Genomic DNA, 25360 nt, shown 5'->3' with positions numbered 1-25360 from the left:
CTGCAAAGATCGTGATTTGGTTTACTTGGGTCAAACCGGGAGAGACCTGAACACTAGATTGGCAGAACATAAAAGGTCAATTAGGTATGGGCAAGAAAATTCGGCTGTATTTCTTCATGTCAAAAATAAGAATCATTCTTTCGACTGGGGTAAGGCCAGATTAGTGTTCAAGTCCCACTGCGGTTTCAGGAGGAAAATAGTCGAATCAGCATTAATTGAGGAATGCCCTAATATTAATATTTCTAAAGGGCAGTGGACACCTGACATTATCTCACGCGCAGCAGTAGCCAAGTTGATGCGGACACTACATCCTCCCCTCTCCTCACCTCCTCCCTCCTCCGCCACCCCAGTTTGCCCCACACCTGAGTGAGGTCAACTGTCCACATCTCTTCTTACTGTAGTTTATAAGTCCCCTCTGTTCTCTATCTTATGTACTTTCCTGAAGAGGGCTACAGTTGATAGCCGAAATATAGGATTTTTCTTTATTCGAAGTTTATTCTTTCTCCGACTGTGGGTTCCTGTGTGTAATTTACAAATGTGCTACTACATTTCTGTTTAGAAATATACACACATATATACATATATATAAATATATATATATATATATATATATACAGGTAAACGTCGACTTACGATGGCATTAGGTTTCGATAGAGCCATCGTAAGACGATTTCATCGTAAGTCGATCCCCAATTTGTGTATCACTCTGTTCCGTGGTCACTGTACCTAGCTTACCTGTATATTAACCACCAGAGATACTGAATATAGCCTATTAAACATGTACAGTAGTTTATTTAATTATTTTTATCCTTTTTACCATATTCAAACACTATAATATGTATTTTCAGTACGGAACTTAAATCTCGCGGGCAGCAGCCAATGCCAGCCGTACGACGTGACGTAATAATACTCGCATCATAAAATATAGTCACCGCTTATATCGATCGTTCTCTCTTTCACCCGCGAATTTTGAAAACCACAGAGAATGGGATTCAGGGCACATTTTAGAGAATGTAAAAACACAGGGGCGACTACAATAAATATAATCAAGACGCCGATATGGCAGCGTCGCGAATCCACTTGCTCCTCATGACGCCTACGTGTGCGGCACCGTATGGAAGGGGTTAAATTATCATATCGTCGTCGTCATCGTAAAGTCGAACAATCGTAAGTCGCGGCCATCGTAAGTCGACGTTTACCTGTATATATATATATATATATATATATATATATATATATATATATATATATATATATATATATATATATATATATATATATATATATATACATATATTTATAAATGTATGGATAGCTAGAGTGTAACATGTGAATTTCCTCTCCCACACAGGTTTCGTTTACCTTATCGGGAGCTGTGTGGAGGAACAATTGCAATCCTTGCCAGGCATTTTAATGTAGTGAATGGTTTTTCAAACCAGTTCAGTGGATGGGGAGGTGAAGATGATGATTTCTGCAAGCGTCTGGCTGGCAAGCAACTAGAAATTGTGCGCTTTGATCCAGCAGTTGCTGTGTATGTGATGCTGCCTCATTCTAAAACAACACCAGATCCTCAGCGAATGCAACACCTACAGTCTAGTCTTGCTAGAAGTGATGTAGATGGGCTCAATTCTGCAAAATATGAAGTTTTATCCATTGATATACTTCCTCTTTATGTCAGACTTTTGATCACACTATAATCCATATTTCATATGAATCATTGTGAATTATTTAATACATAATTACATAGTACACATAAAATTTACAAATAAAAGCTTTGGTTGATTACTAAATGCATAGCCTTGGGTTGCCTATTATAGGAAGAGCGCAGTAACATCTGAAAAGGTGGTGACAGCCACCAGCTGAACCAATTGATCTTTTAGTCAAGAACCCAGGCCTAGTCAAGAAATCAAGTGCCACCAGTGGCTTTTCTGAAAATTGGAAGATTTGTCTTCAAGAGTTGAGAATCTCTGCCTTCAGGAGAGCAGTAGGTGCTTCCAGTTGTCACAGTGACAGCCATTACCTAGTTTATTACCACATGTTTCTCTTGAAAGAAATGGCCCCAAGGTATCCAGTGACCACTACCAGATAACAAATGTTTCACTAGATAATCAAACTTGTATGAGGCTTAATTTATGGCAAGGCTAGTTGCTGAAGAAGAATTAACCATATCAATAAAATTTCATTATCAACTGGACCCTGGAGAAATTATGGATGATACATCATATATACACTGGAAATTATTTTATATATATATATATATATATGTACATATGTCAAGGGCTTCCCCCTTACAATGGAGGTAGCCAAAGTCAAAAGGCATGATTCCATCCCCACCCATTTCGCTCCCATTCATCACCCCTCCCTCCCTCACATCTTGGATGAGGGGTCATCCCTGCACCTCGTACATCACCCTGGCTCAGAAGCAATGCAGCAAGAGACAGCACATACATAGCAAGGCCACTTCATTTAATCAGCAACCCCCCCACCCCCATGTCTTTTCATGCAGAAACCTTGAAGATGAAGAGAAATCCCTTTGGGCTGCATCAAAATATTGTTCACACATGACCATTCTGTAACCCCCTCCATCCCCCACCCACTCCCATACATCACAGTGTCATCTATACACAGCCATTCCCCACTCGCCCCTATCTTCTGTCTTCCCCCATCCTTCCTCAACAGATATCCCCCCTCTTGTTCAGTACCCCTTTCACCCCATCCATCCATCTCATCCTCAGTCACCCCCTTCTGTCCATTCCATCCACCTCCACCTTCCACACTTCTTTCACTAATCCTTCTTCACTCATTATCTCCATGTGTCCAAACCATCCCAACACTCATCAACCCTCTCTCCCATCTCCTTTTCCACCCCTGCACTCCTCCTCACCTCATTTCTTTATCTGTCTAACCTTGTAACCCCTACCATACTTCTCAGAATTATGAAAATTTGTATTAATGCATAAAAAAATCTGAAAATTTGACATGTCAAATTTTATATGTACGGAAGCAAATCTAAATAAAAGTTACTCATTTTGGGAGTCTCGGAAGTATTCTTTTCATTCTCTTCTTGCAGTCAAACAGTATATCTTATCCCATTCTATGCATATTATAGATATTCTATTGAAGACATAATTGTAAAAGGGAAACTATAATTCACTGCAAATGTGGCAGGAAAAGGTGGAGTGAAAGTGGAGGTAGAATGTAGATTGAGAGAAGCGAGTAAATGCCTTGGTGGATTAAAGAGTGTAATGAGGAATAGACATTTGGTAATGGATGCTAAGAGGAGACTGTATGAAGGAGTGATTGTGCCAACAGCACTGTATGGGGCAGAAACATGGAACATAAGAGAGAAGGAGTTTGAATGTGTTTGAGATGAGGTGTCTGAGAAGTATGATGGGGGTTACTAGGCTAGATAGAGTGAGAAATGAGAAGGAGAACGGGTGGAAAGGGAATTGGGAGATAGGGTTGATGAAAGAGTATTAGGATGGTTTGGACACATGGAAAGAATGAGTGAAGAAAGACTAGTAAAAGAGGTATGGAAGGCAGATGTGGAGGGAGTGAACATGAGGGGACATCCTAGGATGGGGTGAAGGGGGCTTTGGGGAAGAGGGGAATGTCTGTTGAGGAAGGACGGGAGAGGACAGAAGACGGGTGAATGGAGAATGGTTGTATATGGATGATGTGATGCATGAGGTGGAATGGATGGGGGGTGAGGTAGTGTGTGTGAGCAAAATTTGACGCAGCCAGAAGGGATTTCTCCCCGTCTTCTCCTTTTATGCATGGGGGGTCGCCGATTTAATGAAGCGGCCTTGCTGTGGATGTGCTGTGTCTTGCGACACTGCTTCTGACCCAGGGCAGTGGACAGGGTGCAGGGATGACCCGTCATCCAGGAGGTGCTAAGATAAGAGGGAGGGTGGAGGGGTGTGGAGTGTATTCAGGGATGGAATGGGTGGGAGTGATTTTGTGCATTTTCCTTTTTGGCTACCTCCCTTGTAAGGGGGAAAAAGCCTTGGTATATGTATGTATGTACAATTCACTGTATCTCAGTGTGCCCCATCGTGTGGAGATTCCTGGGCATAGGAAATTATCCATCATCAATCTTGATATTCTTGTATCACATGAATATTCTATATCTTAATTATGCGTACATGTATTAATTTTGTTTATATGTATGTATTAATGAAGCTAAGAGGTGAGGGAAACAAATGGGTGATATACATATACCAACAGGCAACTTCATCCACAAGAAGCTAAGACAAAGGGAAACAAATGGGTGTGGGATGGATGCCTTAGCTGGGTACCTCCCTTATAAGGGGTAGAGGCATTTTGTTGTATACAGTACTTGTCAAAAGTATGTGGTGGCATATTTATGACTAAAATAAGAATGCATTTTCTGAGGTGAGGTTATATAGACAGAATTTATCTGGCAACTCCATGCTCACACTGGGCCAACAGAGTGGAATGTGAGGGAGAGCCTAACCAGTCACTCCCACACTGCCATGGAAGTCAGAGTGGGCTCTTCTTTCTCTTCTGCATATCTTCAAGAGGAAGGGATTCCACAAGAAAGTGTTCTGAGTCCTACACTCTTCAGCATAGCCATTAATAGCTTGTTAGAACAAGTTCCTACTGGAATTCATGGATTGGCTTATGCTGATGACTTTTCTATTGTGTGCACCAGATGAACAGCATTAGAAACAAGCCAAAAGATTCTAGAGGTTATTAACTTAGAAACAGCATGGGCTAATTGCAGAGGCTTCAGATTCTCTGCTGAAAAAACAAAAGCCATTAGGTTCTCTAGACTAAGACGCAAGGAAGAAATACCAACATTATTCTTAGAGGGGGTCATATTACCATATGAAGATCAAGTAGAATACTTGGGTCTGTTTTTGGACAAAAGGTTGACATTCACTCATCACATAAATAAGGTTATTTGCACTGTTAAACAGCGACTTAATATACTAAAGGTAGTGTCTAGCTTCAACTGGGGAGCAGATCGTATAACTCTAATAAGGCTTTACCATGCATTGTGCCTTAGCAAAATTGATTATGGATGTCAAATTTATGGATCGGCATGTAAAACTTTATTAAAGAAGCTTGATATAGTCCACAATATATGGCTTTGCAGATTTGTTTGGGAGCTTATAGAACATCTCCAGTGGATAGCTTGTATGTGGACACAGGAATTCCTCCCCTTTATATTTGCAGGGAGGAATGAAGCCCTAGATATATATCTCGTGTCTGAACATCAAAACAAAATCCAAACTTCAAATATGTAAAGCAGCCAATAGACAGAGCTCCAAGAAAAAGTACTCTGCCGAAACCTCTAGAAGTGAGATGTGAAGTTGGGGCAAAGGAAGTAGGACTTGTTCCTGTTACAATTGCTGAGATCACACCTCCCAAATTCCCTCCTTGGAACCGATGTCCCACTGTAATTTGTCCTATTAAAAACAAGAAAAATAAAAGTGCTGTAGAGCTAAGGAGTGAATTTTTAGAACATTTATCAGTACATGCTGATTCAATTTTTATTTATACAGATGGATCAAAATCCCAAGATGGTGTTGGTTGTGCTGTTGTATCTGACAGCACAGTTTTAAAGAGGAAGTTGCCTTATTTTAGCTCTATTTTTACTGTTGAACTGCTGGCAGTCAACAATGCCCTGAAATTTATTTTTAATTCTATTCCATCTAATAAAAACGTGGTTATTTTTACAGACTATAAGCATTCTTAAGTGCTGCCTTCACTTCATCCTTCCTTATTTCTCCTCCATTTTCCTCACTCATTACTCTCATTTTCTTAGCATTTCCTACTGCAGCTATCTTTCCCTCCCTATCCTCCTTCACATTTAGCAACTCCCTAAAATATTCTGCCCATCTTCCCCTTACTGCCTTCTCCTCCATTATCATCTCTCTATCTGCACCTTTTACCTTTTCTTCTCTACTTGATTCGCCTCCTCTTCCTCTCTTAATTTCTTTCCAAAACATCTTTTTATTACTTTCCAAATTTTCTGTCATACTCTTACCCCATTTTACATCTGCTCTCCTCTTTGCCTCCTTTACCTTTTGCTTTACTTCTCTTTTCTTTTCTTTGTACGTCTCATATGACTCCCTCATCCTATTTTGTAACCAATCTGTGTAAGCTCGCTTCTTCTCTTCTACAACCTTCTTCATTTCCTCATCCCACCATTCACTACCCTTCCTTCTATTTCCTCCTGTCTTTCTTGTTCCACACACCATCTTTGCACACTTTATGACTCCCTCCTTGAACCATCCCCATTCCTCCTCCACACCTAGCTCTACTCTATCCTTCACTCCCTCCCACTCCTCCTTCAGCTTCTTCTTGTACTCCTCCTTTTCCTCTTCATTTAAAGAGTTCACTCTAAGCACCTCCCTACCTTTTGTCCCTTTCCTCTTTCTCCATCTGTCCTCCACTCTCAACTTACCTTCCACCAGAAAATGATCTGATATTCCCCCACCCTCTCCCCTTATCACATGTACATCCTTAACTCTTCCTATCATAATCCTATTTACCACTACATAGTCCATTAAAGCTCTATCTACCACCTGGTCTGGATGGATGCCATGCAGAATGTCTTGAAAAAGGAGGTACAGTGATGGTGGACTGGTTGGTGAGGTTATTTAATGATTGCTGGAGAGAAGGTAGAGTGCCGGAGGACTGGAGGAGTGCTTGTATAGTTCCAATTTACAAGGGAAAGGGGGACAAGTGTGAATGTAGTAGTTTCAGAGGGATTAGCTTGTTAAGTGTAGTTGGGAAGGCTTATGGGAGGATCTTGATTGAGAGGATTAGGAGAGGAACAGAAGGAGTAATTGGTGAGGAACAGTGTGGATTTAGGACAGGTAGAGGTTGTGTAGATCAGATTTTTGTGGTAAGACAAATATGTGAGAAAGCTATAGGAAAGGGGAAAGATGTTTTTTGGGCCTTTATGGATCTGGAAAAGGCTTACGACAGGGTAGACAGAAAGGCTCTGTGGGAGGTTATGTGGATATACGGGATAGGAGGAAAGCTTCTAGGAGCTGTCAAGAGTTTTTATGAAAGTAGTAGAGCTTGTGTCAGGATTAGAAATGGAGAGAGTGAGTGGTTTGAGGTAAAGGTGGGACTTCGTCAAGGATGCGTTATGTCGCCCTGGCTGTTCAACTTATACATGGATGGGGTGGTGCGAGAGGTAAATGCAAGGGTAGTGGGTCAGGGATTGGAGATGGTTAAAGAAAATGGAGAAAAATGGGAGGTGAGCCAGCTGTTGTTTGCGGACGACACTGCACTTGTGGCAGGATCGGAGAAGGGATTGAGGAAGTTGGTGACAGAGTTTGGGAGAGTGTGTGATAGAAGAAAGCTGAAGATAAATGTGGGTAAAAGTAAGGTGATGAGATGTACAAGGGGTGAAAGTGGCAGTAATCTGGAAGTGAGCATTAAGGGAGAGCAACTGGAGGAAGTGGATAGTTTTAGATACATACATACATATACCAAGGCTTTTTCCCCCTTTCAAGGGAGGTAGCCAAAAAGGGAAAGGCATAAAAACACTCCCACCCATTTCATCCCTAAATACACTCCCCACCCTCCCTCTCATCTGAGCACCTCCTGGATGACGGGTCATCCCTGCACCTTGCCCACTGCCCTGGGTCAGAAGCAGTGTCGCAAGACACAGCACATCCACAGCAAGGCCGCTTCATTTAATCGGCGACCCCCCCTCTCCATCCCCCCTTCCATATAAGGAGAGGACGGGGAGAAATCCCTTCGGGCTGCATCAAAATTTACTCACACATACTACCCCACCCCCCCACCCATTCCTCCTCATGCAATCACACATCATCCATATACAACCATTCTCCACTCACCTCTGTCTTCCGTCCTCTCCCTTCCTTCCTCAACAGACATTCCCCTCTTCCCCAAAGCCCCCTTCACCCCATCCATCCACCTCATCCTAGGACGTCCCCTCATGTTCACTCCCTCCACATCTGCCTTCCATACCTCTTTTACTAGTCTTTCTTCACTCATTCTTTCCATGTGTCCAAACCATCCTAATATTCTTTCATCAACCCTATCTCCCAGCTCCTTTTTCACCCCTGTTCTCCTCCTCACCTCCTCATTTCTCACTCTATCCAGCCTAGTAACCCCCACCATACTTCTCAGACACCTCATCTCAAACACATTCAAACTCCTTCTCTCTTCTTCTCTTATGTTCCACGTTTCTGCCCCATACAGTGCTGTTGGCACAATCACTCCATACAGTCTCCTCCTCGCATCCATTCCTAAATGTCTATTCCTCATTACACTCTTTAATCCACCAAGGCATTTACTCGCTTCTCTCAATCTACATTCTACCTCCACCTTCACTCCACCTTTTCCTGCTACACTTGCACCCAAGTATCTAAAACTATCCACTTCCTCCAGTCGCTCTCCCTTAATGTTCACTTCCAGTCTACTGCCACTTTCACCCCTTGTACATCTCATCACCTTACTTTTACCCACATTTATCTTTAGCTTTCTTCTATCACATACTCTCCCAAACTCTGCCACCAGCTTCCTCAATCCCTCCTCCGACCCTGCCACAAGCGCAGTGTCGTCCGCAAACAACAGCTGGCTCACCTCCCACTTTTCTCCATTTTCTTTAACCATCTCCAATCCCTGACCCACTACCCTAGCATTCACCTCTTGCACCACCCCATCCATGTATAAGTTGAACAGCCAGGGCGACATAACGCATCCTTGACGAAGTCCCACCTTTACTTCAAACCACTCACTCTCTCCAAATGTGGCAGGAAAAGGTGGAGGTAGAATGTAGATTGAGAGAAGCGAGTAAATGGCTTGGTGGATTAAAGAGTGTAATGAGGAATAGACATTTGGGAATGGATGCTAAGAGGAGACTGTACGAAGGAGTGATTGTGCCAACAGCACTGTATGGAGCAGAAACATGGAACATAAGAGAGAAGGAGCTTGAATGTGTTTGAGATGAAGTGTCTGAGAAGTATGATGGGAGTTACTAGGCTAGATAGAGTGAGAAATGAGGAGGTGAGGAGGAGAACAGGGGTGGAAAGGGAGTTGGGAGATAGGGTTGATGAAAGAGTATTAGGATGGTTTGGACACATGGAAAGAATGAGTGAAGAAAGACTAGTAAAGGAGGTATGGAAGGCAGATGTGGAGGGAGTGAACATGAGGGGACGTCCTAGGATGAGATGGATGGATGGGGTGAAGGGGGCTTTGGGGAAGAGGGGAATGTCTGTTGAGGAAGGACGGGAGAGGACAGAAGACGGGTGAATGGAGAATGGTTGTATATGGAAGGTGTTGTGATGCATGAGGTGGAATGGACAGGGGGATGGGGGGTGAGGTAGTGTGTGTGAGCAAAATTTTGACGCAGCCCGAAGGGATTTCTCCCCGTCCTCTCCTTTATATGGGGGGTCGCCGATTTAATGAAGCGGCCTTGCTGTGGATGTGCTGTGTCTTGCGACACTGCTTCTGACCCAGGGCAGTGGACAGGGTGTAGGGATGACCCGTCATCTAGGAGGTGCTAAGATGGGAGGGAGGGTGGAGGGGTGTGGAGTGTTTTCAGGGATGGAATGGGTGGGAATGATTTTATGCCTTTTCCTTTTTGGCTACCTCCCCAGTAAGGGGGAAAAAGCCTTGGTATATGTATGTATGTATGTATGAGCATTCTATCCTCTAAGTGAATTATTACCTTTTCACTATTTAGTCCAAGAAATACAGGACTGGTTGATACTTATTAACAACCGGATGTTGCAGCCAAAGCCACTACTAGGGTCAGCCATATAACAAACACAAAAATCCCACATACAGTCTTCAAACAAGTAATTCGTATCTATGCAATGGAGAAGTGGCAAGAACAATGGACAAGGCTGGACAGTAGTTTAAGAGATACACCCCTTGGTGAGCACTTGGAATCCTCATTCTTTGGACAGAAGATCAAGTATTGTTTTAACAAGATTAAGAATTGGCCATTCCTGTATTACCCATAATTTTTTTATGGAAAGTGGAGCAGAAAGGCTGGCTCTCCCAATGCCCCACTTAAAGAAATTTTAGGGGAGGAGGCTCATGTGAAGAATGTTTTAAAGTTTTTAAGAGATCAATTTATTTTATGAAATTAAAATTGTGTATATGATTGCTTGTGAGTGTATCTTGTTTTGAATGTATTTTTGTGAGTGGTCATTGTTTTTACTGTTTTACTTGAAATTTTATATATTCATATATGATAGATATGCGCTGAATGGCCTACCGGCTCCGGCGCTTGGCCTTCAAGCCAAAAATTCCATAAATCAAATAAATTCCTCACTTCCAGGGGAAGAGCACTTACTCTCTTTGGGACCTTGCATTTTTTCACACAGGTTTTCTTTCATTTCCATAGGGTCTGTATTGTTACCGTGGCTCCTACAAAGGAATTAACTAAAGAAATAATTGCCCAGTTCATTGGACAGCAGGCCATGGAACTAAAGAAATAGTATGTTGAAGGTGGCCAAGTCCAAAATCAAGATACACGGTGCAATTTCAGAAGGGAGGAGGGTTGGCAATACCATCTCAGTAACCTGGTACAGGGGATCCTAAAAACATTTCCTCATAGATTTTACTTTTGTTAGTGTATATGACTAAAGTACGCTTTATGATGTTCAAAACCTTTGGAGAAGTCTTCATAGGTTTCTGGGATATCTCCAGCCTTTCTCCCTTCTGAAATTTCACCATGTATCTCTTGACTTTGGACTTGGCCACCTTCAGCATTTCACTGATTTCTTTAGTTCAATAATCTGGGCAATTATATCTTTAGCTAATTCCTTTGTAGGGGCCATGGTAATGATATAGGCCCTAGGGAAATTAAGAAAACTAGTGTGAAAAAAGGCAAGGTCCCAAAGAGAGAGGTTACCTGTAAATGCTCTTCCCATGGCATTGTAGGAATGACTGGCTTGGTTCTCCCTCACATTCCACTCTGTTGGCCCAGTGTGACAGCAGGGGATTGCCAGATAACATTCTGTCTATATGATTTCACCTCATAAAATGCCTTCCTATTTTTGTCATAAATATGCCACTGCAAGGGGGGTAGACACCTCAAACTTTTGATGCATATACCAAGGCTTTTTCCCCCTTACAAGGGAGGTAGCCAAAAAGGAAAAGGCATAAAATCATTCCCACCCATTCCATCCCTGAATACACTCCACACCCCTCCATCCTCCCTCTTATCTTAGCACCTCCTGGAGGGAGTGAACATGAGGGGACATCCTAGGATGAGGTGGATGGATGGGGTGAAGAGGGGAATGTCTGTTGAGGAAGGACGGGAGAGGACAGAAGACGGGTGAATGGAGAATGGTTTTGTATATGGATGATGTTGTGATGCATGAGGTGGAATGGACAGGGGGATGGGGGGTGAGGTAGTATGTGTGAGCAAAATTTGACACAGCCAGAAGGGATTTCTCCCTGTATTCTCCTTTTATGCATGGGGGGACGGAGAGGGGAGGTCGCCGATTTAATGAAGCGGCCTTGCTGTGGATGTGCTGTGTCTTGCGACACTGCTTCTGACCCAGGGCAGTGGACAAGGTGCAGGGATGACCCGTCATCCAGGAGGTGCTAAGATAAGAGGGAGGGTGGAGGGGTGTGGAATGTATTCAGGGATGGAATGGGTGGGAATGATTTCATGCCTTTTTCTTTTTGGCTACCTCCCTTGTAAGGGGGAAAAAGCCTTGGTATATGTATGTATGTATTTTGTAAGGGGGAAAAACCTTTGGTATATGCATGTACCAATAAGTACAACTTGTTATACATTACCTTGGAAAAAAAAAATTGTGGTGTAGAAGCGATCACAACTTTATTTAAATGTGAAAAAAAAATGCTATTTGATTAGAGGCCCACTGCTGCCATACACTTAACAACAGTCACTACCCCAAAGCTAAAGTTGGGCCTCAAAAGATACAGGCTTTTTTTTTTTTGTAAAGGACATACAAGCCATAAAATATATTACTCTAAATAATTTTTGGAAAACAAAGGAAAATGGAATACTGGTAAAGAATTATAGATAAGGCATGTATGTACCACTATTCCTAACAGTGGAAATGCTTGTGAACTAAGATGTGTGCAAATTTCAGACCCTTCTGTGGTATCTGTGTAGAAATAATAAGTCATTTTTGGAAAGAAATTAAGAGAGGAAGAGGAGGCGAATCAACTAGAGAAGAAAAGGTAAAAGGTGCAGATGGGGAGATAATGGAAGAAAAGGCAGTAAGAGGAAGATGGGCAGAGTATTTTAGGGAGTTGCAATATCTGAAGGAGGATAGGGAGGGAAAGGTAGTTGCAGTGGGAAGTGCTAAGAAAATGACCGTGATGAGTGAGGAAAAATAAAGAAGGATGAAGTGAAAGCAGCTGTTAAGATGATGAGAGGAGGTAAGGCACCTGGTCTGGATGGATGCCATGCAGAATGTCTGAAAAAAGGAGGTACAGTGATGGTGGACTGGCTGGTGAGGTTATTTAAGGTTTGTTTAAGAGAGGGTAGAGTGCTGGAGGAGTGCCTGTACAGTTCCACCTTAAAAGGGAAAAGGGGACAAATGTGAGTGTAGTAGTTTCAGAGGGATCAGCTTGTTGATTGTAGCTGGGAAGGCTGATGAGAGGATCAGGAGAGGAACAGATGGAGTAATTGGTGAGGAACAGTGTGGGTTTAGGACAGGTAGAGGTTGTGCAGATCAGATTTTTGTGGTAAGACATATGTGAGAAAGCTATAGGAAAAAGTAAGGATGTTTTTTGGGCTTTTATGGATCTGAAAAAGGCTTATGACAAGGTAGACAGGAAGGCACTGTGGGAGGTTTTGCAGATATACGGGATAGAAGGAAAGCTCTTAGGAGCTGTCAAGAGTTTTTACAAGAGTAGCAGAGCATGTGTCAGGATTAGAAATGGAGAGGATGAGTGGTTCGAGGTAAAGGTGGGCTTCGTCAGGGATGTGTTATGTCGCCCTGGCTGTTCAATTTATACATGGATGGGGTGGTGTGAGAGGTAAAAGCAAGGATGATGGGTCAGGGATTGGAGATGGTTAAAGAAAATGGAGAAAAGCGGGAGGTAAGCCAGCTGTTTTTTACAGACGACACTGCACTTGTGGCAGGATCAGAGGAGGGATTTAGGAAGCTAGTGCCAGAGTTTAGGAGAGTGTGTGAAAGAAGGAAGTTGAAGATAAATATGGGTAAAAGTAAGGTGATGAGATGTACAAGGGGTGAAAGTGGCAGCAGACTGGAAGTGAGTATTAAGGGAGAGAGACTGGAGGAAGTGGATAGTTTTAGATACTTGGGTGCGAATGTGGTAGGAAAGGGAGGAGTGGAGGTGGAGGTAGAATGTAGATTGAGAGAAGTGAGTAAATGCCTTGATGGATTAAAAAGTGTAATGAGAAATAGACATTTGGGAATGGATGCTAAGAGGAGATTGCATGAAGGAGTGATTGTGCCAACAGCACTGTATGGGGCAGAAACATGGAATATAAGAGAGGAAGAGAGAAGGAGTTTAAATGTGTTTGAGATGAGATGTCTGAGAAGTATGATAGGGGTTACTAGGATGGATAGAGTGAGAAATGAGGAGGTGAGGAGGAGAACGGGAGTGGAAAGGGAGTTAGGAGATAGGGTGGATGAAGGAGTATTGGGATGGTTTGGACATTTGGAAAGACTGAGTGAAGAACGATTAGTAAAAGATGTACAAGGAATGAACATGAGGGGGCGACCTAGGATGAGATGGATGGATGGGGTAAAAGAGGATTTGGGGAAGAGGGGAATGTCTGTCGAGGAAGGACGAGAGAGAACAGAAGACAGGGGTGAATGGAAAATGGCTGTACAGTGACCCCTCGTTTATCGCGGTAGATTGGTTCCAAGACCGGCCGCGATAACTGAATTTCCGCGAAGTAGGGACACCATATTTACAGTATCTAAAGTGTATTTGGACTTTTAAAACACTCCCTGTACTGTTAACAATCCACTAATTACAGTACTCTATTAATAACAAGGACAACTGTATATGTGATTCATCATGGTCTTCGATCATGTGTTGGACTCATGATCGACAGTTATTAACCTGGATGAGAGCGCAGAGCTTGTATGACTGATCTATGGGTAATACTGTAACCATACACGCACAAACACCCCCAACTCCCCGCCCACGAAAGTTGGAATAACACCCCGCAGCGCAGCGATAATGAAATTATTTCAGACCTGGGCGGGATTCGAACCCAGACCACAATAGTGGCAGGCAAGAACTCGAACCACCGCACCATGAAGTGTGTGTATTTACCTATACTCGGTGCATCGAAAACTGGCCGTTAGGGCGGAGCACGGGGATTGCCCCCGTGTTGCCACATATAATTATTTGATAATTTTATTTTATAATGTTGCCACATATAATTATATTATAAATTATTTTTTCACACATCACCACTGAGGTAAAAATCAAAGCAATGTTTTCTACACAAAGGTTTCCTCGAGTCGTGGACATGGCATATGAGCGAAAGAGCGCGACATTGCCACTCCATTCCTTCTCTGGCCACGCCCCCACACTGCATTCAGAAAGCATTGCATCCACACGCACGTTCTCGCCATGGATAAATACATATAGAGAGAGGGCGGGTGGGTGGGTGGGCGAGCCGTGGGGGCCGTGTTATCTGTGGAGATGTGGCAACACCGGGAAATTCCCTAACCCCGCCTTAGCGGCCAATTCTCGTTGCGTCTACTATAGTTGCATTTTACGGGACGAGCTATGCTCGTAGTGACCCGTTTTCGTATCTCTCCACATCCAGTTTCTTCTTAAAATCGTGTATAGTTCTGGCATTCACTGTTTCTCTGTTCAGTTTGTTCCAGACATCGATCACTATGTGTAGGAAGCTTTTTTTTTAGGTCTCTTCTGTAAATGTCTTTCTATAGTTTCTTTCCGTGCCCTCTTGTTTCTCTTCTGTTCCACTTTAATAAGTCGTCTCTATCGATAATTTCCATCCCTTTCATAATTTTGAAAATGGTCAACAAATCGCCTCTTTCCCTTCTCTGTTCTCTGTTAACAAATGTAATTTCTCCAGTCTTTGTTCATATGTCAGATATGACAGTATAGGTGCCATTTTTGTCGCTATTCTTTGGATTTTCTTATGTTCTTTGTGCTAGGTGCCCACATTATTACAGCATATTCTAATTTCGGTCTTATCAGTGTAACAACTATTTTTTTAACCATCTCCTCATCTATGTAGTCGAAGGCCACTTTCATTGATCTTAATAAGTTATAAGTCTCTCCAAATAATTTATTTACATGTTTATCAGGTGTCAAGTCACTTGAGATGATTACTCCTAGGTCCCTTTCTGAGTCGACTTTTTTTTTTTTTTTTCTTCTTTGTTTCCAATTTTATATTGTCCCGAAAATCTATTTTTGCTTTTTCAAATTCCATTATGCTACATTTTTTTAATGTTGAAGTTCATCTCATATCTCCGACTCCATTCCCATATTTTGTTCAGGCCATCTTGCAGCGATCTGCAATCTTCTGTTCTTACTCTCTTGAGTAATTTGGCACCGTCAGCAAAAAAGTTCATGTAACAATTCACTCCGTCATCCATATCATTTATGTATATGGCAAACATTAAAGGAGCCAAAACAGAGCCTTGTGGGACGCCACTTTTCACATCTACCCAGTTCGAATTTTTTTCTCTAAGTACCACTCTCATTTTTCTCCCAGCTAAGAAATCCTTCATTCATTCCAACAGTTTACTTGAATTCCTCCTGTTATTTCAATTTTTCTTATTAATTCTTTGTGGTACTTTGTCGAACGCCTTCTGTGTGTGTGTGTATATATATATATATATATATATATATATATATATATATATATATATCCACTATAAAGTAATGTCGTAGCACATTGATAAAATAAACTTAATAATTTGGCCAACAACATAAAATTTAAAGTAGAATGGGAAGTAGATAATAAATTGCCTTTTCTAGACATTTTAATAATAAGAAATCAGAATTGCTTGTCATTTACAGTTTATAGAAAACCTACCCACACTGGGAGTTACTTGCACTTTTTCAGCTACCATTCGGACAAAACAAAACAAAGTGTTGCTTCGGGCCTATTTTTACGAGCACTAAGAATTTGCAGCTCAACAATATTTAGATACAGAAATATCAACCATAAGAAAACAACTTACAAGATTAGGATACCCGGATTGGATTTTGCAAAAAGCCCTTAGCAAGGCTAAAATAAGTTTCCACAAATCTACTCCCCACTCTACTAACAAACACAAATGGGATAATAAATGTATAAAATTACCCTATAATGATTCCATAAATGAAATGTCCCAATCATTACCTAAAGAAAACATCAATGTCATCTTCAATTATCCTAATACACTGTTTAGGAAAATAGTTAATGTACACCGTAGACCATCAAGTGACATTAACCCAGGTGTATATAAGTTGCCATGCTTAGATTGTGATTCTGTCTATTGGGGACAAACTGGAAGAGATTTGGCAACCAGAATTAAAGAACATAAAAATTCTGTTAGATATGGTCAATTAAATTCCGCGGTATTTCAGCACATTGCCAAAAAAAGATCACCGCATGAATTGGGAAGATGCTGAAATAATCTATAGATCAACATGTAGCTTCAAAAGGAAAATAATTGATCTTCCCTAATAACATTTTTACCTAATTTTAATATATCAAATGGCCAGTGGTCACCTGACTGCATCACTACCTCAGCAGTCAGCCATGTGCTACCTCATGTACTCCAAGGTCACAAAACCCCCACGCGACCTGCGGAGCATCGGTCACGTAACCTGAGCTTGTTCCTTTTCTCACCTCACATTTTTGTATATAAGCATATGCCTTCCACTATGTATTCATTCTGCTGAAGAGGGTCACAGTTAGTGATCGAAATATACAGAACGTTCGACATTAGTGTCTTTTCTCCGACTGTGGGATAAAAAGTTTATATATATATATATATATATATGTGTGTGTGTGTGTGTGTGTGTGTATATATATATATATATATATATTTCTGGGGCACAGGTTTTCTCTAAGGCAATTCTGGTTGAAATCAACTGCACTAGTTGCTTTAACAATCTTCAAGACTGTATTCTTTAATCTGGAGAATACTTTCCTATTAGCAACTGAGAGGGACAGGAAGTAGTCATTCATGACTCTCAAAAGAATATACACAGTGTATGCCAACTGATATATTTTTGCATAGTAATAGTATTGAACAACTATTGACTCCACCGAAACTATAGTTTTTCGCCTCGTCGTGAGGCGTCTTCAGGGTGAGGACTGCTTTGTATGATGCTCTGCTATATTGAAGGTCTTCCAACGAATAATGACCGCTGGTTGGATGGGCGGGCTTATAAGGCTCAGCCTGCCTAGCTCAGACGGAATACTGGCCTCTCATTGGCTGAGAGGTGCAGTATGGGATTTTGTCCGGGAGCCAAGGGGGTGGGATTTTGTCTGGGAGCCAAGGGGGTGGGATTTTGTCTGGAAGCCAAGGGGGTGGGATTTTGTCTGGAAGCCAAGGGGGTGGGATTTTGTCTAGGAGCCAAGAGGGTGGGATTTTGTCTAGGAGCCAAGAGGGTGGGATTTTGTCTGGGAGTCAAGAGGGTGGGATTTTGTCTGGGAGCCAAGAGGGTGGGATTTTGTCCGGGAGCCAAGGGGGTGGGATTTTGTCTAGAAGCTCTGGCCTGATTTGCTGCTGCTCTGGTTACTGGTCCTAGGCGCTGATTGACTAGCTGGACATGTTCCATTTGTTCGCGGGGCTGCTGTTGTCTAAGGGTTTGTTGTTCCTGGAGGGGGTTATTCTTTACAGGGCGCGCGGAAGGGAGAATAAAATCGGCAGCTTGCTGTATGTTGATGGTAGGGCGCTGGCAAGTAATGGATACTGCTTCTGCAATCTGCAGCTTCCTGAAGGCAGACTCCTTGTGAAGAATGTCCGTTTGGTCTAGCAGCTTCTGTAGAGGAGGCTTCATGTTGTGTGTTTCAGTGAAATGCTGGAAAATTGATCCCTGGTTTCTATGGGATTGTAGGCGACGCCGCAGTGTAGAGGAGGTCCTGCCAATGTATGTGCTGGAGCCGTCGCAGCGGCCCTCCTGACATGAAAATTTGTATACAACATTGGTGGTAGCCTCACTCGGGGCCCTGGGCGCCGTGCTATTCCTCATAATCAGGGAACTAATGAGGTTAGGTTTGCAGAATATTCTCAACTCTATGATGGCATTTCTGTTGGTTGGGGTGACTCCTCTCTTGATGATATTCCTAAGGGCATCACACTCCTCGCGGTACCGATCATGGAAAGAATTATGGTGGTAAACGGTGATTTTCTCCTTGGGAGGAGTGGGCAACTGGGTCGAGTCTGCAAACTGGTCCAGAATGCAGAATGAAAGAAAGGTAACCCTTTCTCCTACCATCAGAGAGGACCTTATTGGAGAATCTGGACGCGACAGAGGAAATTACAGAAGCCAGATCCTCACTAGAGATTTAAAAGAAGCCGCCAAGGAGTTACGCCAGAGAGATGACATCATTATCCGCAAAGGAGATAAGTCAGCAGTCTACGTCATCATGGATAAGGCTGACTATAATAACAAGATGGACTCCATCCTTCATAATCCTGCAAAATTCCAGCGACTCCAGAAGGATCCTACTGAGAATGCGAAGAAGAGGATTAATCATCTCATCCAGAGAGCTAACTCTTCGACGAAGTATTTTAATCCAGTGATAGGTGACTATGGTCCCGGTTATAGTTATGGCACTGTAAAAACCCACAAACCAGGTAACCCCCTGAGACCTATTATTTCACAAATCACCACTCCCACCTACCAAGTTGCCAAGAAGCTAAACTCTCTCCTCGCTCCATACGTCCCCATGGGACGTTCAGTTTCTTCAGCTTCTGAATTCATAGACCTGCTTCGCACAGCTCCACCGTGCCACGACATCGCTTCCTTAGACGTAGAATCACTCTTTACGAATGTTCCTGTAAATGAGACTATCGATATCATCATGGACCGCGTCTATAGAAGTGACCTACCCGTTTTTGACATCTCGGAAGACGTCCTGCGAGACATGCTAGTGATGTGTACCAAGGAGGCCCCTTTCCTCTCCCATAAAGGGGAATTATTCAGACAAGTTGATGGAGTGGCGATGGGATCCCCACTTGGGGTACTTTTTGCTAATATGTATATGGCCCAGGTGGAAGAAAGAACTTTCAACAATAACCCCCCTCCAGGAATATACGCGAGATACATCGATGACATATTCATCACCACTACTACCGACGAAGAGGTTCCTCTCATGATTACTGCTCTGGAAGGTAATTCCAGCCTGACCTTCACCTGTGAACGCAGTGTAGAGGGGTGCCTCCCCTTCCTAGATGTGGACATCTCTAAACAAGAACAGGGCTTCAAGACTAAGGTTTACACTAAAGCCACCAACGTGGGCCGCTGCCTCAATGCCAAGGGAGAATGCCCTGTTTCATACAAGATATCCGTGATATCTTCCTATGTGAAGAGGGCCCTTACCCACTGTAGTAGCTGGACTGAGATCCACAGAGAACTCGACCGTATCCGCCAGCTCCTCACCAACAACGGCTATGCAGACCATCTCATCGAGAAAGTCATACAGAAAAAACTGGACCAGTTTGCAGACTCGACCCAGTTGCCCACTCCTCCCAAGGAGAAAATCACCGTTTACCACCATAATTCTTTCCATGATCGGTACCGCGAGGAGTGTGATGCCCTTAGGAATATCATCAAGAGAGGAGTCACCCCAACCAACAGAAATGCCATCATAGAGTTGAGAATATTCTGCAAACCTAACCTCATTAGTTCCCTGATTATGAGGAATAGCACGGCGCCCAGGGCCCCGAGTGAGGCTACCACCAATGTTGTATACAAATTTTCATGTCAGGAGGGCCGCTGCGACGGCTCCAGCACATACATTGGCAGGACCTCCTCTACACTGCGGCGTCGCCTACAATCCCATAGAAACCAGGGATCAATTTTCCAGCATTTCACTGAAACACACAACATGAAGCCTCCTCTACAGAAGCTGCTAGACCAAACGGACATTCTTCACAAGGAGTCTGCCTTCAGGAAGCTGCAGATTGCAGAAGCAGTATCCATTACTTGCCAGCGCCCTACCATCAACATACAGCAAGCTGCCGATTTTATTCTCCCTTCCGCGCGCCCTGTAAAGAATAACCCCCTCCAGGAACAACAAACCCTTAGACAACAGCAGCCCCGCGAACAAATGGAACATGTCCAGCTAGTCAATCAGCGCCTAGGACCAGTAACCAGAGCAGCAGCAAATCAGGCCAGAGCTTCTAGACAAAATCCCACCCCCTTGGCTCCCGGACAAAATCCCACCCTCTTGGCTCCCAGACAAAATCCCACCCTCTTGACTCCCAGACAAAATCCCACCCTCTTGGCTCCTAGACAAAATCCCACCCTCTTGGCTCCTAGACAAAATCCCACCCCCTTGGCTTCCAGACAAAATCCCACCCCCTTGGCTTCCAGACAAAATCCCACCCCCTTGGCTCCCAGACAAAATCCCACCCCCTTGGCTCCCGGACAAAATCCCATACTGCACCTCTCAGCCAATGAGAGGCCAGTATTCCGTCTGAGCTAGGCAGGCTGAGCCTTATAAGCCCGCCCATCCAACCAGCGGTCATTATTCGTTGGAAGACCTTCAATATAGCAGAGCATCATACAAAGCAGTCCTCACCCTGAAGACGCCTCACGACGAGGCGAAAAACTATAGTTTCGGTGGAGTCAATAGTTGTTCAATACTATTACTATGCAAAAATATATCAGTTGGCATACACTGTGTATATTCTTTTGAGAGTCATGAATGACTACTTCCTGTCCCTCTCAGTTGCTAATAGGAAAGTATTCTCCAGATTAAAGAATACAGTCTTGAAGATTGTTAAAGCAACTAGTGCAGTTGATTTCAACCAGAATATATATATATATATATTTTATTTTTTTTTTTTTTTTTTTTTTTTTTTTTTTTTTCCACTTATGCATTGAAAGTTGACTTCTTTATCCTTGGAAGAATTTTCTGGACACTTTATTTTAATTTATCAACCTGCCTCCGATGTTTTTGATAGATTGTCCAGGTTAGCTTTGCTCTCCATTGAGATGACTACTGAGGTGGACTATGAAGTTATCGATTACTTTGCTAGAATGAAGCCTAAACAAAAGAGACTATAGTATTCCTTCGTGATCCTTTTTTCACAAGTCTTATTTTTATTTTTATATATATTTTTTGTTATGTTTAAAATTAAACATAACACATGTTGCATTGTGCTTTGGGATTTATGGCTTTAATGTAAAAAATTTAATGTGTTTTGATTATACAAAATAACATTTATGCACTTCCTTTGAAACTGCATCTTCTTCACATTTTTATTTTAAATACAAAATTAGAATGTATAATAAATGAGTTGATTTGTGTGTGTGTGTCGCAACACTTTTTTATGTACTTGTTCCCTCTAACTTTAAAACCTGGGCATGTCTCTGGGAACAACACTATCCTTGTCACATACACAAATAAGTCTCCGAAGTAAGCATTCTCATTATCATTCTTTTTCACCATAGCAATTGTTAACATAAATAACCCCCTTCCACTCACCCACCCTACACACACATGCACGCAAAATCTCCGTCAACTTTGATGTCGACCCTACCCCTGTTCTTATTCGGAACTCACCCTGCTCCTATTAGCCACCTTTTCCAAAAAGCCGCACTTCTGCACAAGATGCTGCTGAGAAGATACTCCATCATTACAACTAGGAAACATCACCCTTTCATTGGTGGAGCAGACCTGATTTCTGAGTCTGTTCCTCGATAACAGACTTACATCTTGCCTCCTAAAACTGTTACCCCACATAAGCTGGGTGCTGGGGAGGAGACAGACACTACCTCTGGAAAATATCTTATGCTCACATGCAGAGCAAATTCGACTAGGGAGTAGGGATACCTGTAGCCATTTACCTATATTTGATCTTATTATGTCAAAGATATCTTCAGATCGGGGGCATATATACAGACCTAGGACCTGGGGTCCCGGCCGTTGTGAGTGGTGGTAAAGTGCACTCAGCGGCACAGCCACTGATGTTTTATAGATGTTGACAGTTATCATTTACATTCTTTCTATGATCAAATTTGTGAGTTAGTTGTAATACAGTGGATCTAGTTAGTATTAGTGAATGTCAGGGGTAGATCCAAAAGGGGGCCTCAGGACCCCCACCCCTTTGATCATCCTTTACTCTAGAGCCCAAAAAATAAATAGAAACAATTGTTGGCATAGTAAATATTTTTCAATTATTTAGATTTAGTGATGCAAGTCAGTGCACAAAATTTACACTTTATTCTCAAAACTCATAGCAGAGTAAATCAAAAGTACTACCGACCATCCCCGTGAAATATATTTTGCTAACCTGAGTTTTGTAAATATAGATGACAATTTGGGAGGAGGGGGGCTAATTTGAATTTTGTAAATATAGATGACACTTTAAACAGATGTACCCTGTAGCATGAATACAATGATTTTGAATATAGATTGAAGTATATGTTCTCATTTGATTTAGTTTCAAAATATTGGGCAGAAGTAATAACTCCATCCATATGATGATGCCTAATTAGGCGTTATGAGGTGTGAGTGTGTTATAGGGTGGCTAAATAAAATACATGAATCCCTTCAAACAAACATGCATTATATAAAGATGTGCCAAAACACCATAATAACAAATGCGTGCATCCAGGAAGGAGATGGAATTCAACTGGACGCCAAGCACTGGATTTGTGCAAAACCTACATAGTTCGTTTGGTTAGTACAGAATTGTAAATAATTAATACAATGACAATAATAAAATCAATATACAAAAAATCTGATAATAATGTAATGGGAAAACACAAACACAATTGAACAATTCGCAAGTATAATGCACAACAATAATTGTACGATGCTACAATGCAGTACGTAAATATAATATGCATAATGGTACGATACCATCACATCGCTCAGCCACCACCACTTGGTGACCCCATTGAGCAAACGAGAAAAATGAATGACCCAAAGATCCTGAACTTATTGGGATGCAACTTTTCAGTAACCAAAAAGGCGCGCTCTATGTTTTGTGATCTCTACCAAAGAGGTGTGTTCATTTGATTGGTCCCAGCTGAACGGAGCCATAGAAAGATTCCTATGGGGGAGGAACAGATCATGTTGGCTGCCATGATTGTGTCCGTCCATCGTTGGAGGTGCTGTTTGCACTGAGGCGGTCTGGGGCAGTGGAGGGGTTCCCGAGGAGGTCCCTTAGTGTCTTGAAATGGTACCTCATTTCATTACAATAGAACAGGCAGTGGTGGAAGGAGACTTGTTCTCTGCAGCAGGTGCAAAGAATATTCAAGTACTGTTTGTGCCACTGGTTTACCCTTATTCTAAATATCATGGCTGATATGTGTGGGGGGACAGAAGAAAAGTGGGGGGGAGTTGACCCAAGGCAGGTTGTGTTTGGTTATGTACGGGCCACGGCGGTGGCAGTGTAGTCCGCCATCCAGGTTTTCCAGGTGGCCTTGTTGATTCTATGCAAGGCGTCGCTGACTGTGAACATGACGGGGATCTGGTCTTCTTCCGGCGCCAAGTCACCCTTTCTAGCGGCACCGTCCGCCATATCGTCGTATAGTACCACACGAGAGAGAACCCACTGACACTATATTTGGACACCTTTTTTTAGCGCCTTCAACTGTGAGGTGTCAGGTCGCGAGATGCACTGGCCTTTCTGCAGTTCCATAAAGCTGGCTCTAGAGTCTGAAAGTACGGTGATACGAGTTGGCGGATGGAGGAAAGCTAGAATCCTGATTATAGCTTCCCGAGTGACAATCAGCTCGGCCGAGAAGATGGTGGGGGGAGGAAGCTTCACAGAGATAGAGTCTTGGGAGTATTTTAATAGGATGCCCGCGTCTGTGCGACCATGTTAAAGCACTGAGCCATCTGTGTAGACTAGAAAGTCTCCCTTATACCTGGTCCCAATGAGCTCCCGAATATACGCAGAGAGGAGATGCGGGCTGTCTCTGTCCTAATTCGGGGATTTCTGGCTTCTTGGAACATTTTTTGTTGATTTGTCGAAATGTTAGTATTTTATGTATAGATAACTAAAAGGACAGCAGTTAAAGTTTTACTTTAGGCCACCTAACCACTATTATTTAGTTACTGATTTAACACAGACGCACTTTCAGCTGTGTGCCATGAATAACTTAGAGTAAGTTCACTTCAATGGCAAACTTGAAATAAAATGTTTCCCTCAGATGAAAGTATTTGATTCTCGAGCGGCGTTGATCCTTTCCGCATCTTATAAAATGACAATTCCTTCTTTTCACCAGTTTTTCTATTCATGTAGCCAGCTGCGCAACACGGTCGAGGTATATTTGAAGTATCGTATATTTTGCGAAAATAAGTCTTCAACACTAGCTGTGTGTGAGCTGTGTAAATGCCTTCGCGACGTAAGCAATCAATATTAACATGAGATTTTTAGACTACATGGATGCGCTCGCATCGTTTTCGATGTGAACAAAGGGTACATACATATACATATACCAAGGCTTTTTCCCCCTTCCAAGGGAGGTAGCCAAAAAGGGAAAGGCATAAAAACACTCCCACCCATTTCATTCCTAAATACACTCCACACCCCTCCCACCCTTCCTCTCATCTGAGCACCTCCTGGATGACGGGTCATCCCTGCACCCTGCCCACCGCCCTGGGTCAGAAGCAGTGTCGCAAGACACAGTACATCCACAGCCAGGCCGCTTCATTTAATCGGCGACCCCTCCTCTCCGTCCCCCTTTGCATATAAGGCGAGGACGGGGAGAAATCCCTTCGGGCTGCGTCAAAATTTACTCACACATACTACCCCACCCCCCGCCCATTCCTCCTCATGCAGTCACAACATCATCCATATACAACCATTCTCCACTCACCTCTGTCTTCCGTCCTCTCCCTTCCTTCCTCAACAGACATTCCCCTCTTCCCCAAAGCCCCCTTCACCCCATCCATCCACCTCATCCTAGGACGTCCCCTCATGTTCACTCCCTCCACATCTGCCTTCCATACCTCTTTTACTAGTCTTTCTTCACTCATTCTTTCCATGTGTCCAAACCATCCTAATATTCTTTCATCAACCCTATCTCCCAGCTCCTTTTTCACCCCTGTTCTCCTCCTCACCTCCTCATTTCTCACTCTATCCAGCCTAGTAACCCCCACCATACTTCTCAGACACCTCATCTCAAACACATTCAAACTCCTTCTCTCTTCTTCTCTTATGTTCCACGTTTCTGCCCCATACAGTGCTGTTGGCACAATCACTCC

At 42.8% G+C, this 25360-nt stretch overlaps 1 protein-coding gene across 1 annotated transcript in view; it reads left to right on the top strand.

The window, feature by feature from the left end:
- LOC143041543 (protein UXT-like) overlaps nucleotides 1–3036 on the top strand; it is a 36752-nt gene extending 33716 nt beyond the window's left edge. The window contains exon 5 of the mRNA XM_076213538.1: nucleotides 1352–3036. Within this exon, the coding sequence (XP_076069653.1) occupies nucleotides 1352–1697 (346 nt within the window). The 3' untranslated portion in view covers nucleotides 1698–3036. The remainder of the gene's footprint in view (nucleotides 1–1351) is intronic.
- The last annotated feature ends 22324 nt before the right edge of the window (nucleotides 3037–25360 follow it).

The sequence above is a fragment of the Oratosquilla oratoria genome, chromosome 31 (assembly GCF_046742065.1).
Source record: "Oratosquilla oratoria isolate Oo_2021 chromosome 31, ASM4674206v1, whole genome shotgun sequence".
Lineage (NCBI taxonomy): Eukaryota > Metazoa > Arthropoda > Malacostraca > Stomatopoda > Squillidae > Oratosquilla > Oratosquilla oratoria.
The sequence above is the reverse complement of the archived record's forward strand: the minus strand, read 5'-3'. Positions and strand labels throughout refer to the sequence as shown.